This window comes from Mastigoproctus giganteus, chromosome 9 (assembly GCF_048544385.1).
Source record: "Mastigoproctus giganteus isolate SK-2022 chromosome 9, ASM4854438v1, whole genome shotgun sequence".
Taxonomy (NCBI): Eukaryota; Metazoa; Arthropoda; class Arachnida; order Uropygi; family Thelyphonidae; genus Mastigoproctus; species Mastigoproctus giganteus.
Window position 1 is genome coordinate 57382898 of NC_143583.1, and position 14330 is coordinate 57397227.

Genomic DNA, 14330 nt, shown 5'->3' on the forward strand with positions numbered 1-14330 from the left:
CAGTGAACCAATTGTAAAGGGGGGGGGTACATTGTATTTTTAACTATTTACGTGACACTTCGGATAATTGGGGCAGCTGCTTAATCGGGCCAAAATGCACTAGTCCCAAATAACTGGAATGGACTGTATAAGCAGGCCTTATTTCCTTAAATTAGTATTATTGACAAATAGATGGTGTGCATCTATTTGTGATTATTTTCCAGTTTGGTTGGTGGCGACCGGAATTTTGCATGTATGGAAGAATCACTTTGCAAACTGAATTTGCCATATGTGATCTTGCTCCCATCTTGTTGGCAAAATCTGCTTCTCTTTAATGATGGGGTCATCTCTAATCAACATTCTGTTTGTATGTTCTTGTGCATAGTATTTGTCATAACTGAATTCTTTTATTTTGTCTGCAGATTCCCGAAGGACAGTGTCTACATGAATAATTCGCATACTATTAGTGAAATCAATCATAGCTATTGTCGGGGCATCTCTGAAAAAACACCGCCTGCAGGTATGATAAATGTCGATTGTATCTGTAAATAGTCACGGATGATGGACAGGGATCATATGCTTAATATGTTTTTACTTGAATAATAACTTCAAGTGTGTTGGATGTTTAATGTCATCACACTCACCATTACTAATGCGATAAATCAAAATATATAAGCATTCAAACTGTTGTTTCTTTTCTTGATGATCCTGCATAATACTGTCAGCAGAGCTATATTTAAACTTGTGACCCTAAACTATAACATATATAAGGCTCTTCACCTGTTCACTGAATTTTTTTAATCTAGAGAGAGTCCCCTTGTGATATGAGGCCCTGAGCTGTAGCTTGTTTAGTTTATGTGTAAATCCGGCCCTGACTACAAGAATATATTCCAGTTACAGATTGTTTTTATTTATCTACTGGCATAAAATTATTTTTTTCCTAAGTTATGAAAAATTCATACATTGAATTTATCATAAATCGGGAAAAAATAAATTTTTTAAATTTAAAAAAATTGAGTACTATTAGTATAATTATTTTTAAATTAAAAATTTAAAGTTTTTTATTACTTTAATTAGGGATACAGCAGGTCAAGAAAGGTTTCGTACCATTACAACTGCATATTATAGAGGGGCAATGGTAAGAACTTCTTTAAAGTATATAAAAAAAACTATATTATTGAATTTTGTAGTATTTCATATTATTAGATGATCATCAAAACTTTATTTTTTCTCCTCCTCTTTTCCTGTATTGTGTGGAATAGAAACAGAGCATAGAGAGGTTTCTGATTCTTTAAGTATCTTATCTCATTGGCATCTTCAAATGATGGTATACAGAATTTTGCATGTGATATATTTGAATGGTAATGTCGTAACTTACTTAAACATTCCCTAATATATTTTATACAATAAGTATTTTTTTTTTTTTTTTTTTTTTATTATGTGAACCCCAAACACGAGAGGTATTAGCACCTATAGTACTTAGTACCATGCTTGGGTTGGAGGTTGAGAAGACGAAAGAAGATATTTGTTGACATTGGACTTGAACTTCTGTGGATTGTAATTTTCAGAAAATACGTATGAAGGAAGGTTGTTCCAGAAAACGGCAGTTGAATGAATAAATGAGGAAGATGAAAAGTTAGTTCTGTGGGTTTGAAGTTGGGCAGTAAGTGGATGTTGGCTGGTGGTGGCACGTGTTCCCACTGTTTTGAAAGAGAGAGCGGGAATTATAGAAGCCAATTCAGAAGAACAGTGCCCATGGAAACATCTGTAGAAGAGGCATGCAGCGGAAACAGTACATCTATGAGAAAGCGAGTGGAGAGACTCTGTTAGAGATGAATCATTAATTAACCTAACTGCCCTCTTCTGAATGGAATCAAGAAGCCTGAGAGAGGTTTTGGGGGCACCACCCCATATGTGGGAACAATATTCCATGGCAGGGCGGATTTGCGATTTATACAGAGTGAGCAGCTGTTTGGAAGAAAAGTAACATCGAGAGCAAAAGAGAAAACCAAGTTTTTTAGATGCAGAGGAAGCAATATTTGTAATGTGCTTGTGCCAAGAGAGATTAGAAGTCAGGGTAATCCCCAAAAGAGATATATCAATTTGCCTAGAAATTGGAGTGTCACTAAAGATAAGCATAGGAGCAGAAGAATCCTTTTTGCGAGATATAAGACAAGACTGAGTTTTAGAATGGTTCAAATCAACTAAGTTGTCTTTGCTCCACTGGAGAATTACCTGAAGATTGGCATTTAAGGAATTGGTAGCAGATTTTCGAGAAGTTGAAGCTGATTGAGCAAGACAAGGTTTCTCAAAATGGAAAGTGGAATGCAGTGTACTATCATCAGCAAAACTATGGATAGGATTTCCAGTCAATGGATGAACGTCATTAATATACAAGAGGAAAAGAGTGGGGGAAAGAACTGAACCTTGGGGGACACCGGCATTAGTGGAGAAGTTAGAAGACAGAGAGCCATCTACCATCACCCTCAGTGAGTGATCAGAGAGAAAACTGGATAACCAATTACTAAAAACAGTTGGCAAACCATAAGATGGAAACTTGTTTAGAAGACCTTTATGCCAAACACGATTAAAAGCCTTTGAGATGTCATGAGCAACTACTTGTGTTTCACCGAACCTTTCCATTGAATTAGTCCATAAATGGGTAACATAAGCCAGAATATCACCAGTGGATCGACACTGACGGAATCCATACTGGCGATCGTTGATCAGACGGAAGGTTTCTAAGTAATTTAAGAGTTGGCGGTTAATTGATTTCTCCATTACTTTAGAAAGAGTAGAAGTAATTGCAATGGGACGATAATTGGATGGGAGGGATTTGTCACCCTTTTTAGGAACTGGCTGGATATGAGCAAATTTCCAAGCAGAAGGAAAAACACCTTTGGAATAAGAAAGTGAAAAAAGGCGGCAAAGAATAGGAGTAAGTTCAGGAGCACAGGTTTTGAGAACAAGTGGAGAAGTACTATCAGGACCTGGAGCTTTCTTAGCATCAAGATTCATCAAAATCCTTCTGATATCCTTTTGACGGAAGACCACAGGAGGCATTGAATGGAGCGTGTTGGGAATGGTGGGAGGTGTTTTACCAAGATCATTAATACATGAGCTGGAAGAAAAATGGGATGCTAACAGGTCAGCTTTATCCTTGGCTGAAGTGACAACAGAACCATCTGGTTTGGACAGAGGTGGGAGCAGAGATGGGCAAAAGTTGCGGCCAATAGCTTTGGCAAGAGATCAGAATGCTCGGCTACCATTAGGGCAAGAAGCAAGTTTTCTACTCTTAGCCTGTTCAAACTCTAGTTTGGACTGATTAATAACTGCATTACAATTGTTGCAAGCTTTGGTGTAGGCAGAAAATGAAACTGAAGAATTAGAAACAAGCCAATTACAATATGCAACATTCTTCTCTTGAACAGCCTTAGCACATTTATTGGAAAACCAAGGTTTAGATAGAGGACGAGATTTTAAAGTGGAGTGTGGGATAAAGGATTCCATTCCTGCAAGAATAATTTCACTGACACGATATGAGCAAACGTTGACATCAGAAGTTTTGAAACAGTAATCCAACCACCGAAAAGAAGAAAAGAAGTCTCGCAGGTCATCCATTTTGCATTCTTGTAATGCCAAACAACACGAGGTTGGGAATAGCTACGAGATAAAGGTTCCATTGGAGAAGAGACAATGAAGTGCCTAAAGGACACTCTCACTTCGACAGTGTACTTAGAAGGATTGTTTGTGAGAAAAAGATCAAGCGTATTGGCTGTATGATTAGGATTGTCCGGTATTCTTGTAGGTAAATGAACAATCTGCTAGGTCATTAGTAATTGCAAAAGCCTCAGCATCTCGACCTGCTGGGTCGGTGTGACTAGAAAACGGAAGCCAGCTGGAGTTGTGAACATTAAAATCACCATGGAAAATTACCTCACTGTTAGGAAAGTTGGACTGGAGAAAGTCAAGTTGCAAAGAGAGGAAGTCAAAGAGCTCCAAGTGATTAGTGGAGTTGGGAGAACGGTAGAGACAACAGATGAATTTGACACAATGAGGTAGAGAGATTGTAAGCCAGAGAAGATCAAAGAGAAGAGATTCCAAATTGCCAAGTCTCTGACAGCGAATATCAGAACGGACATAAGCGAATAATTTGGGCATCTGAGATGAGCAGTAGTTGAATCAACCGATAACTGAGATTCTGTCAGAAAAAGTACATGGGGTTTGGCAGACTGCAAGTAGAAATGGACATTGTTGAGATTAGAATTGAGACCACGTATATTTGTGAAATGAATTAGGAAGTGCTTGGGAGGTTTAGATCTTTTCGCAGATAAGCTTGCTCTATTAGTTTGACAATTCATGGTGTATTCAATAATAAGAAAAAGTGGGTGGGACATGCTGTATGAAGTAATGAAATTTTTGGATATGGCGTACACGTGGTAAGAATATACCCAGATCCTTGACATAACGTGGCCTCGACAATGCTCCCCGCATAAACACTACTCGGATTCCCTCCAATCACTATCTGGCAGAGTAGAGGTAGCAAGATTACACAATAGCTGATCCGGAAGCCTCCTAGAGAGTTACCAATAGGTTCGGTCCGGTGTACTAACTAGCGGCTGGCCTGCGAACACCGTTTTAGAGCTGTACCCTCGAAATGTAAGGAATATTGGATCTCGCCACGACGTTCATCATAACCTCAAAAGTCATCAATCATACTGCATGATGGAAGAGATAAGGAAGGGTTGACCGGAACTTAGCTCTGGAGACTACACATGGGTTCCACCACTTCAAGCCTCCAATAAGCAAAGTGGTGGTATTTCACCGGTTGATGAGAGTCATCTACCACCTAGTACTGCCTGGTAACATAGAGGGGCAGCGTTCTTCCATGTGGTGTAGGCGCCACCCCTCGACCCCTACTTATGTTGGTTCACACCTGGGTGGTCACCCACCATGTACTTGTGCATGGAGGTTATACCCAGGATTACTAACAGTCCCACCATCGTGAAGGTGCAAGCAGAGGATTTGGCTGTCACAGACCGTCCGGACTTTGCCGAAATTGGGTCCACTTGACTTGAGTGTCACCCGAATATCAGTTCCATCAGCGTTTTAGACTCGCAGGTAGCAAGTACAGCTTGTCTGGCATATCTGAGAGAATGTCTGTGACAACCCCAAAGACCTCAAGTATTCAATAAATGCTACTTTAACAGACCTCAGAAACAATGACATGTCCACTGAACCAGGCCTTTCATCTGTATTGGACCCAATGACATGATTGCCTCAATCTGATGGTATTTAGTGTTCTTTAAAATATTTTTACAATGAAGAAAATTTAACTCTCAGCTAGTGGGAAGGCTGGCTGTTGTTTTATTTATCAATACCATATCAAGTAATCAAATAGGAAAAACTGAGTACTGTATGCATTTTTGTTTTCTTTTACGACAATTGAATAACTTGTTGAAACACTGTACCTAACACAATACGTGCAAGACAAGAAATTTTGTTCTCGTGAGCGTAATGTAAAGTACAGGGAGTACCCAGTATCAGAGTTCATTATCTGAGTCCCCACAGTTAATGAGGATTTGAGAATTAAAGTAAGCTCTTGAGAAAATTGACCAAGCACTTGAATATTTTTGTGCGAACGATCCTCTTCATGATTGTGCAGCAAAAGACATAAATAAGTGCTATGACACAATTTTATTTGAAAAAATACAATAAAAAACACACACTTCTGGATTCATTCTTTATTAGTAAAACTGAAAAATAGTGTAACTTCAATAAACTATACTTAACCTTACATTGTTCAATATGCAGGGTTGTTAAAATATCCCTATGTAGAAGGGCTCTGGAGCAAGTTTTTCTAAGGCTCGTACTGAAGGGAAATTTGGACAACAGGTACAATAAAGAATGCGCTTGCCATTTATTTGAAAAAAAAATTTGTCGCTGTATGGCACTGTGGCAATACAAATTACTTGAATAGCACTACAATTGTCCGATGTGTCTTCCATTTTGGTCAACAACAGTTTCCATTTGAAGAACAGCATTTTCTACAGCAGAACGTAACCTGTCAACTGGAATAGCCAGCACATGTCTATTGCTATCCTTCAGATCTGCTAGAGTTTGACATCCTTCCCAATACACCTGGTTCTTCAAAAAACTCCACAACCAGAAGTCGCATGGGGTTGAGGTCCGGTGATCAGGGTGGCCAAGATGTCTGGAAACAACAGCTGATGACCTGTTCATCTGTAGTGTTGCCTTAGCAATCTTTGCACACAAGGGTGGATGTGGGGTGGCACACCATCTTATCCTGAACACACCGATGTCGTTGCAGCTCTGGTATTGCAAAATTTGCCAACATTTCATAATATCGATGTCTAGTGACGGAACAGGTGTGGGGTCCAGTCCTGGTCAAAAAAATATGGCCCAATCATGAACGTGGCCATAAATCCACACCACACGGTCACTTTTGGAGAATGCAACGGGACCTCTTGGATAACTCAAAGGTTTTCTGTTGCCAAAATGCGACAGTTGTGCGTATTCACTTGTCTGTTTAAGCAGAAATAGGCCTCATCACTCCAAAGGATGTTCCACGGCCAAGTGATATCCACTGTCATTCACACCAGAAACTGAAGTGCGTAAGTGAAACGAATATCTGCATCACCATGCTGTAGCTGCTGTAGAATGTACATCTTGTAAGAATAGTACCTCAACACCTGACGCATTACTAGTCTTACAGTGGAATATGGCATGTCCACTTCACAAGAAACAGCTGGCACACTTGTGCTACCACATGGAGATTGACTTGATAAATCCACAACAGCCATAGCCACATCTTCAACACAAGAGGAGTCCACTCGTTTTCGACCTCTACCTGGTTGAACACCAAGCTGTCCTGTCGCTTCAAAGTTCGCAATCATTTTGCAGACAGCACAAATAATCATAGGTCCACGCCTTATGTGCTTCTGGTACTGGAATTCTCTGATAGCTGCTTACTGCTGTTCTAATAGCTTCACTAATAGCACTTTTTCCTGCAATGTTGTTGGCATTGCTGCTGCTGCAGTGCAGACAAACATCTACCGTATGATTTTGAAGAGACTGCTTTTATACAGTACAGTGGCAATAACTCACGATTATGCAAATAACATAAGTTATTTGCAAAATCATAACTAAGATAGTTATGTGCCATGCAGTGACAAATTTTGTAACCAATTTTTTTTTTTTTTTTTTTTTTCCAATAAATGGCAGTACATCAGGGCTTACAAAAAACGTGGATAGACCCAAGCTGCTGCTGCAGGAAATGAAAGGAATTTTCAAGGCTCCCTCTACTGTCAAATTAGATTATGGATCACGTATCCTCCAATTAAAAACGTAGTGGACAACAGTGACCTGTGAACAAAATCAAATGCCAAAAAAAAAAAAAAAAAAAATTAGCTACATAAACCAGACAGAAAATGAAACATAAGCAACAGAAACCAATGGTGAAAAAGAAACACAAACCAGAAATTAATTCTAAATATCAATACAAAATATAAAATAAACAATATTCCTTCACATAGAACAACTATGGGTACAACTTTTTCAGACTGTAAGACAAAGATCAACGGTTATATAGGAAATGCCTAATATGTACTTATATACATAAGCTAAAAGGAAGACATCTCATTAGTATTTCCCCAACTTTCTAACCACAGTATAAGGGCTAATATTTTCATGCCATAATTTCATAGCAATGAAAACAGTTCTACATAGATGCTTAAATATAAATTTAAGAGGGAAACCATTTTTTTCTAAGCTTATTAATAAATTCTTTAAGTGAAACTAAAATATTTTCGAGACTATTGCATATTCTAATTAATCTTAATCCTTGTGATAAAATTATATTACTATGAATTCTATGGGAGATGTTTGAATGCCAATGCGTGAGATTAACTGTCTCGAATTTAAAATCTATACATTTGTCGTATAATTCCGTTACTACCTTCTCATTAATAATTTCCATATCTATATCTAGAAATGTGGCTGCCAACACACTCTGTTTATTTGTACACTCAAGCTCCAATTCCATAGAATAAAAAATTGTCATTTCCTGTAAAATATTAGGCTCATTAATAGCAATAAGGTCATCAATATATCTATAAAGTATTGTACTTTTATTAAATTTACTTTCATAGTGATGTAAATACAGATTAGCTACGATACACGAACTACACGATCCCATAGCTATATCCGTATGCTGTCTATATACTGTGCTACCATTGATGATATAGCAATTAAATAAACATAAGTCTATTAAATTGCCCCAGTAATATTTATCGTAAGATATAATTCTATTATATGTATTATAATGTTCACTGAATACCATTTTTAAATTATGTGATATACTAGTGAAAAGATTTTTAAAGTCATACTTACCGATATGTCTAATATCTGTTGCTTTTGTATTCAGGTGATCCAATACCATACTATTATTTAAAATAATCTTAGAATCACCCACATTTTCCAATACAATTTTCAACAAAGAGTCTAGCTTTTTATGTGGTATTTTTACATAATTATCTTTGCAAGAAGTTATAAACTGAAATGTGACATGGGACTTATGAAATTTTGGGATCCAATTCACATATGGAAATTTAGTGTTAGAATAGTTAAGTTTTAACCTTTTATTCATAGCAAACAGTCTCTTGCTGATAATATTACTGTTTGTTTCTTCTTTGCTGTATGTTGTACTGTTGTTAAGCTCTTTAGCTGAAGTAGCAGTATAAAACTTTTTACAAATACAGTAATACCATAGTTGTTGGCTGCCTTATCAATGGTAGTGATAATAAATCTAGATTGTATATCTGATACCTGTTGTTTAATTAACTTTAAATCAAAAATCATAGCCTTATCACACCATTTGGATTTCTGCTTAACCAATGCCTCATATGTAAGGCAAATCCACATATGGAAAGCCTCTACAGGTATACTATATTTATATGCCAATTTTAGACCGAATTGTATCAGATTCTTACGAATTTGCTTTCAAATTTGTTTAACACTAGTCCTAAAACAAGGCCTAAATTTAAACCATAAGATAACAATTTCCTTAGTTATACATGTTTGACAATTTTCAGGTCTCCTGTAATGATATGCTTATGGTGTATATCAACATAAAATTGATATTCTGGTAAATGGCAGAAGCAAAGTGCATCATTCTCTATACTATTAAGCTTTATAGCTTCCTGTTTATAATTACAGACTGTTAGACCAATCAGCTTAACATGGCTGAATCTAGATCTAATTCTTGAACTAGTTAATGGCAATGCATAGTTAAAGTGGTTTAGAATCTGCTCTAATTTAATGTTGTCTAAAACACTATTCAAAAATTTAAAACTTATGAATTCCTTTGTAACTACTTTAATATTTCCCAGTTTAAACATAAATATATCAAACAATAAATGTTTCAGCTGTGAATTGATAAAGTTGTAATCTCTGCTTAAATTCAACAAGGCCTTCAACCTGCTAACTTTCAGGCCAAAACCATGTTATGAATAATCTTGATATTGAAGATAGGTTGATTCCATGACTTTAACAAATCCAAAACGTTACCTGCTTTATCAACCTTACGTAATTCCTTATTTGTACCACCATGCAATCTCCTTTTCCTGTAATGTCTAATAACAGTAGTTTTGACCAATTGGGACATATTATACAAGGTGTTTCAAAGGTGTTGGTCAATAATTTAAAGGTGAACTGTACAGACTACAATATGCAAAAAAATTCTAGTAAACATAGGTCCTTAAGTGAATTGTTTTCGAGATATTGCACGTTTCTAGTTGGGATCCAACACTGACTTGTTTGTTTAGGTTGGGTTATGCTCATTCTCTCCCTTTTCCCCCTCTTTCAATGCTCTGAGACATAACAGGCATACTAGTACTACTTGTCAAAGGATAGTAAACAATGGAAAGAGGTTACAGCAACGAAGAGTATACGGACATACACTTCGTGTATGGTAAAGCCAACGGCAGTGCACTCGAGGCTGCATATTTGTACCAAGAAGCATTTCCCCGCCGAAGGCAGCCCAACAGGTACACATTCATCAGGGTACATTAACGCCTTAGAGAAGATGTGCGCTTCGCACATGGAGTACGAACAGGTAGGCCCAGAAGCATAACACCTGATGTTGAGGAAAGGGTGTTAGAAAGAATAGAACAAAATCCAGGAATTTTGACAAGGAGGGTTGCTCTGCAAGAGCTTGTACTGAGTAATAGCAGTGTGTGGCGAATTTTACATTGCCAATTACTGTATTCCTACCATATCCAGACTACCCTCCCAGAGTGCTCCCATAGTCAGTGGCAGATCTTAACAGAAAATGTACATTATCTCGAAAATGGTTCATTTGCAGCCTTGATGTTCACTAGGACTTTTTTGCTTATTTTACTTTGTACTTTTCACCTTTAAATTATTGACCATCATTTTTGAAACACCCTGTACAGGTGACCCCCGCTTAACACTGATAGGTCGTTCCGGGAAAACAGAGCGCTAAGTGAATCCACGCTAAGCGAGCGCCCATAAGGTAACATATGTATTTGTGAGTTGTGGTCTATTCCATAGGATATTTTCTAATCAATAATAAATGGTAGTGAAAATATGCACCAGTGTTGATTAAAAATATTTAATATTCAAAATTTGGTACATATAAAATATTCTACATTACATACACATATAATTATGAGGTAATTAACTAACGAAAATCATGAATTTATTAATTCGATGGCCCTGTGCTCTCAAGTTTTCGTATCTTTGGACTGAAAAATGTGTCAATTTTGGGTTGTGCTTTGGCCCTCTTCCTCTCATTGTACAACATCATGTAGGGATTCATTTCTTTCTTTAAATTTCTTATTACCTTGGCACTTCGTTCCATGTCAGGGTCGTTCTCCCGGAAATAATCACACATTTTTTTTCGAAGTGTTCAAAAGCTTCACTAAGTCCTTTTGCAGTCAACGACTTCATCGGTTCTTCATCTATAGTATCTTGATCATCATCTCCCTCAATAGCAAGCTCTTGTTCTTTTATAATTTCCATTAGTTCTTCATTAGAGAGGCCATCCCTGTCGATCATCTCTTGTACGATGTCTTCGTTAATTTCATGTAATCCTGCTTCTTTTCCGAGCCCAACAATTTGTGTTTTAACATTTTCAACAGAATCATCAGGTTCCTGGGAATGCTTTATGCAATTTTTCCAAACTTTTCTCCACACTCCATTCATGGTTTTCTGAGTCACTTCATCCCAGGCACTTGAAATGTTGTAGATGGCGGTTTTAATGTTATAGGATTTCCAAAACTCCTTTAAGCTCGGTACATTTTCAGTGTTGATGGCTTTAATAGCTTGGGAAAAGGTGTTCCTTATGTAGTACGCTTTAAATGTTGCAATTACTCCTTGGTCCATTGGTTGGATCAGAGACGTAGTGTTTGGAGGCATGTAAAAAACTTATGTGATTGTTCAAGTCTTCTAAGCTCTCTTTGCTTGGGTGTCCTGGTGCATTGTCCATCATTAGAATAGCTTTATAACCAATGTTATTTTTTGCAAAATATTTTTCCACTGCAGGACAGAAGAACTCAACATACCAATCAATGAAAAGCAGCCTGGTTACCTAAGCTTTTTTATTAGCCTTCCAGATTGCAGGTAGGTTTGATTTAGCTAAACCTTTAAGAGCCCTTGGATTTTCAGAATGGTAAACTAAAAGGGGTTTTAATTTAAAATCCCATACAGCGTTACCACCCAACAACAAAGTTAACCGATCCTTCGCCGCTTTGAAGCCTGGCATGTTTTTTTCTTCTTTCGATATGAAACTTCTTTTAGGCATTCGTTTCCAAAAAAGACCTGTTTCATCTATGTTTAAAACTTGTTGAGCAGTATAACATCCCTCTTCAATAATTTTAACAAATTCTTTTTTGAAAGTTTCGGCTCCTTGTTGATCTGCACTTGCAGCTTCTCTCTGTATTGCTACATTGTGCAGGTTATAGCGCTTTCTAAATCTATCAAACCAGCCCTTACTAGCATTAAATGGTTCCACATGTTTTTTCGGGGTGAGCTTCCTTTAAATCTTCATATAGGCTCTTCGCTTTTTCTTTAATAATAATTGAACTTAACAGAATTCTACGTTGAATGTTGTCTTCAATGAAATTATGTAGAAGTTTCTCCATTTCAATCATAATAGCCGGCCTAGCCCTGGTCAATTTAGTTGCCTGCAGGGGAACAGCTGTTTTTCCAGCTGCTAAAATTGATTCTTTTTTTTTTTATGATTGTTCGTACAGTTGAACCTGCCAGTCCTAAATTATTGCACACATCCACTTGTCTTTGACCGGAATCAATTCTCTTCAAAACGTCTAATTTAATTTTCAAACTCAATGTTTTTCTTACCTTTCCAATCTTTGCACCGTGTCCAGACATTGTTGCTTTTTCATTCTTATCCACCATAACTCTCTGCAAATGTAACTGCGTTGCACTGATTGTGATACGACGTTCGAGTACAGTAAACTGTCTGTATGTCTAACACTGTATGCACTGAATGATATCTAGAATTCCTCTGGCAAGTGAGCTGAAGACGGTGACAAATGTTTTATTTATCTGAAAAGTTCGATTTTACCGTGCAGTAAAATCAAATGGTTGTTTATTGCAGGAAAAGTACTGTAAATCAATTATGGTGTGACTCGTGGAGAATGTTTATGGAATTTCCAAAACAGTAAAACAAACAAATTTTATGTACTTCGGGTGACCACAAGGTCAGAGGAATTCAGAAGACAAGAGAATACTGTACAAGAAACAGCACCGCATTTAGCACTCATGGGATTGATTGTGTGAAAAACATTTGGCAAGTTATAGTTCCCACAGTAAAACAAAAGAAGAGATAGGGAGTAAATCTATTTTTAATATCTTTCTATTACAGGTCAGAACAGAAAATGCAGACTTCGTAACAACATATGACACTGGATGGTAAATTTTTTCAACTTGTGTACTAAAAAAGAATTTCTCCCTTGAAACTATCCACACCAAGAAAATAAGAGCATATTGAAAGTTTCAATTTTGTACATAGAGTAGAAATTATAAAAATAATTACTGTAGTTAATTTCATGGTGGCTATTTTCTCCTTTTGCCAAAAAAAAAAAAAAAAGGCTCAAAACAGACTGGACTGAAGACGGATTTGCCAAAAATTCAATCTGTATGCTAGTAAAATAGCGTTACAGTGAGTTTTGACAGCATTATAGTCAGATACGGGTTATAATGTAAGAACAGCGTTATAGCGAATCAGCGTAAAGCGAACTGCGTTATAACGGGGGCCTGCTGTATATACATTGGTCCTGTTTAATGTTGGGAAAGCATTGTCCGTTAAACTTACTGTTCAGTCCATATGGATAAACCCCGGGGGCTCACATCTGGTGAGTATGGGCTTGGCACACCCAGGGTCCTGAGTGCTGGATATCATCATTCTTATCTTTCTTGGTGATTTCCTTCTCTCTCTCTCTCTCTCTCTCTCTCTCTCTCTCAGGGTAACTCGGAATTTTTTTTTTTTTTTTTCTTCTTCCTGGTGCAGCAAAAGCCTCAGGCTTCCTTGCACCATATGGCTGATAATGATAAAGTGATTTTTACGCCTTCTATGGCTAGGATAGAGATAGAACTGTTCTTGAAAGTGCTTTAATTCAATATCTTTTTTTTATTTTTGAAAGACATGATCTGTGAACATTGATTTTCAAATGCAATGGCCTACCTGTTTGTCCTACATATTTGGCATCGCATTCTCCACATTTGATCATTTAAACAACCCCACTGGCATGGCAAAAAATAGGAATTTCCATACGTGCATTGGATCCCAAAATTTCTTAATTCCCCTGTCACGTTTAGGTTTATAATATCTTGCAGAGATAGTTATTTAAAAATACCACATAAAAAGCTAGACTCTGTTAAAAATTGTATTGGAAAATTTGGGTGATTCTAAGATTATTTTAAATAATAGTATGGTATTGGATCACCTGAATACAAATTCAACAGATATTAGACATATTGGTAAGTATGACTTTAAAAATCTTTTCACTGGTATATCACATGATAATTAAAAAATGGTATTCAGCGAATATTATAATACATATAATAGGGTTATATCTTGTGATAAGTATTACTGGGACAATTTAATAGACTTATGTTTATTTAATTGCTATATCATCAATGGTAGCACAGTATATAGACAGCATACGGGTATAGCTATGGGATCGTGTATCGTAGCTAATCTGTATTTACATCACTATGAAAGTAAATTTAATAAAAGTACAATACTTTAGAGATATATTGATGACCTTATTGCTATTAATGAGCCT

At 36.8% G+C, this 14330-nt stretch overlaps 1 protein-coding gene across 1 annotated transcript in view; it reads left to right on the plus strand.

Moving 5' to 3' along the window:
* LOC150080264 (ras-related protein Rab-8A-like) overlaps positions 1–14330 on the plus strand; it is a 229718-nt gene that overhangs the window by 121468 nt on the left and 93920 nt on the right. The window contains exon 3 of the mRNA XM_090381771.1: positions 1057–1117. Within this exon, the coding sequence (XP_090237897.1) occupies positions 1057–1117 (61 nt within the window). The remainder of the gene's footprint in view (positions 1–1056; positions 1118–14330) is intronic.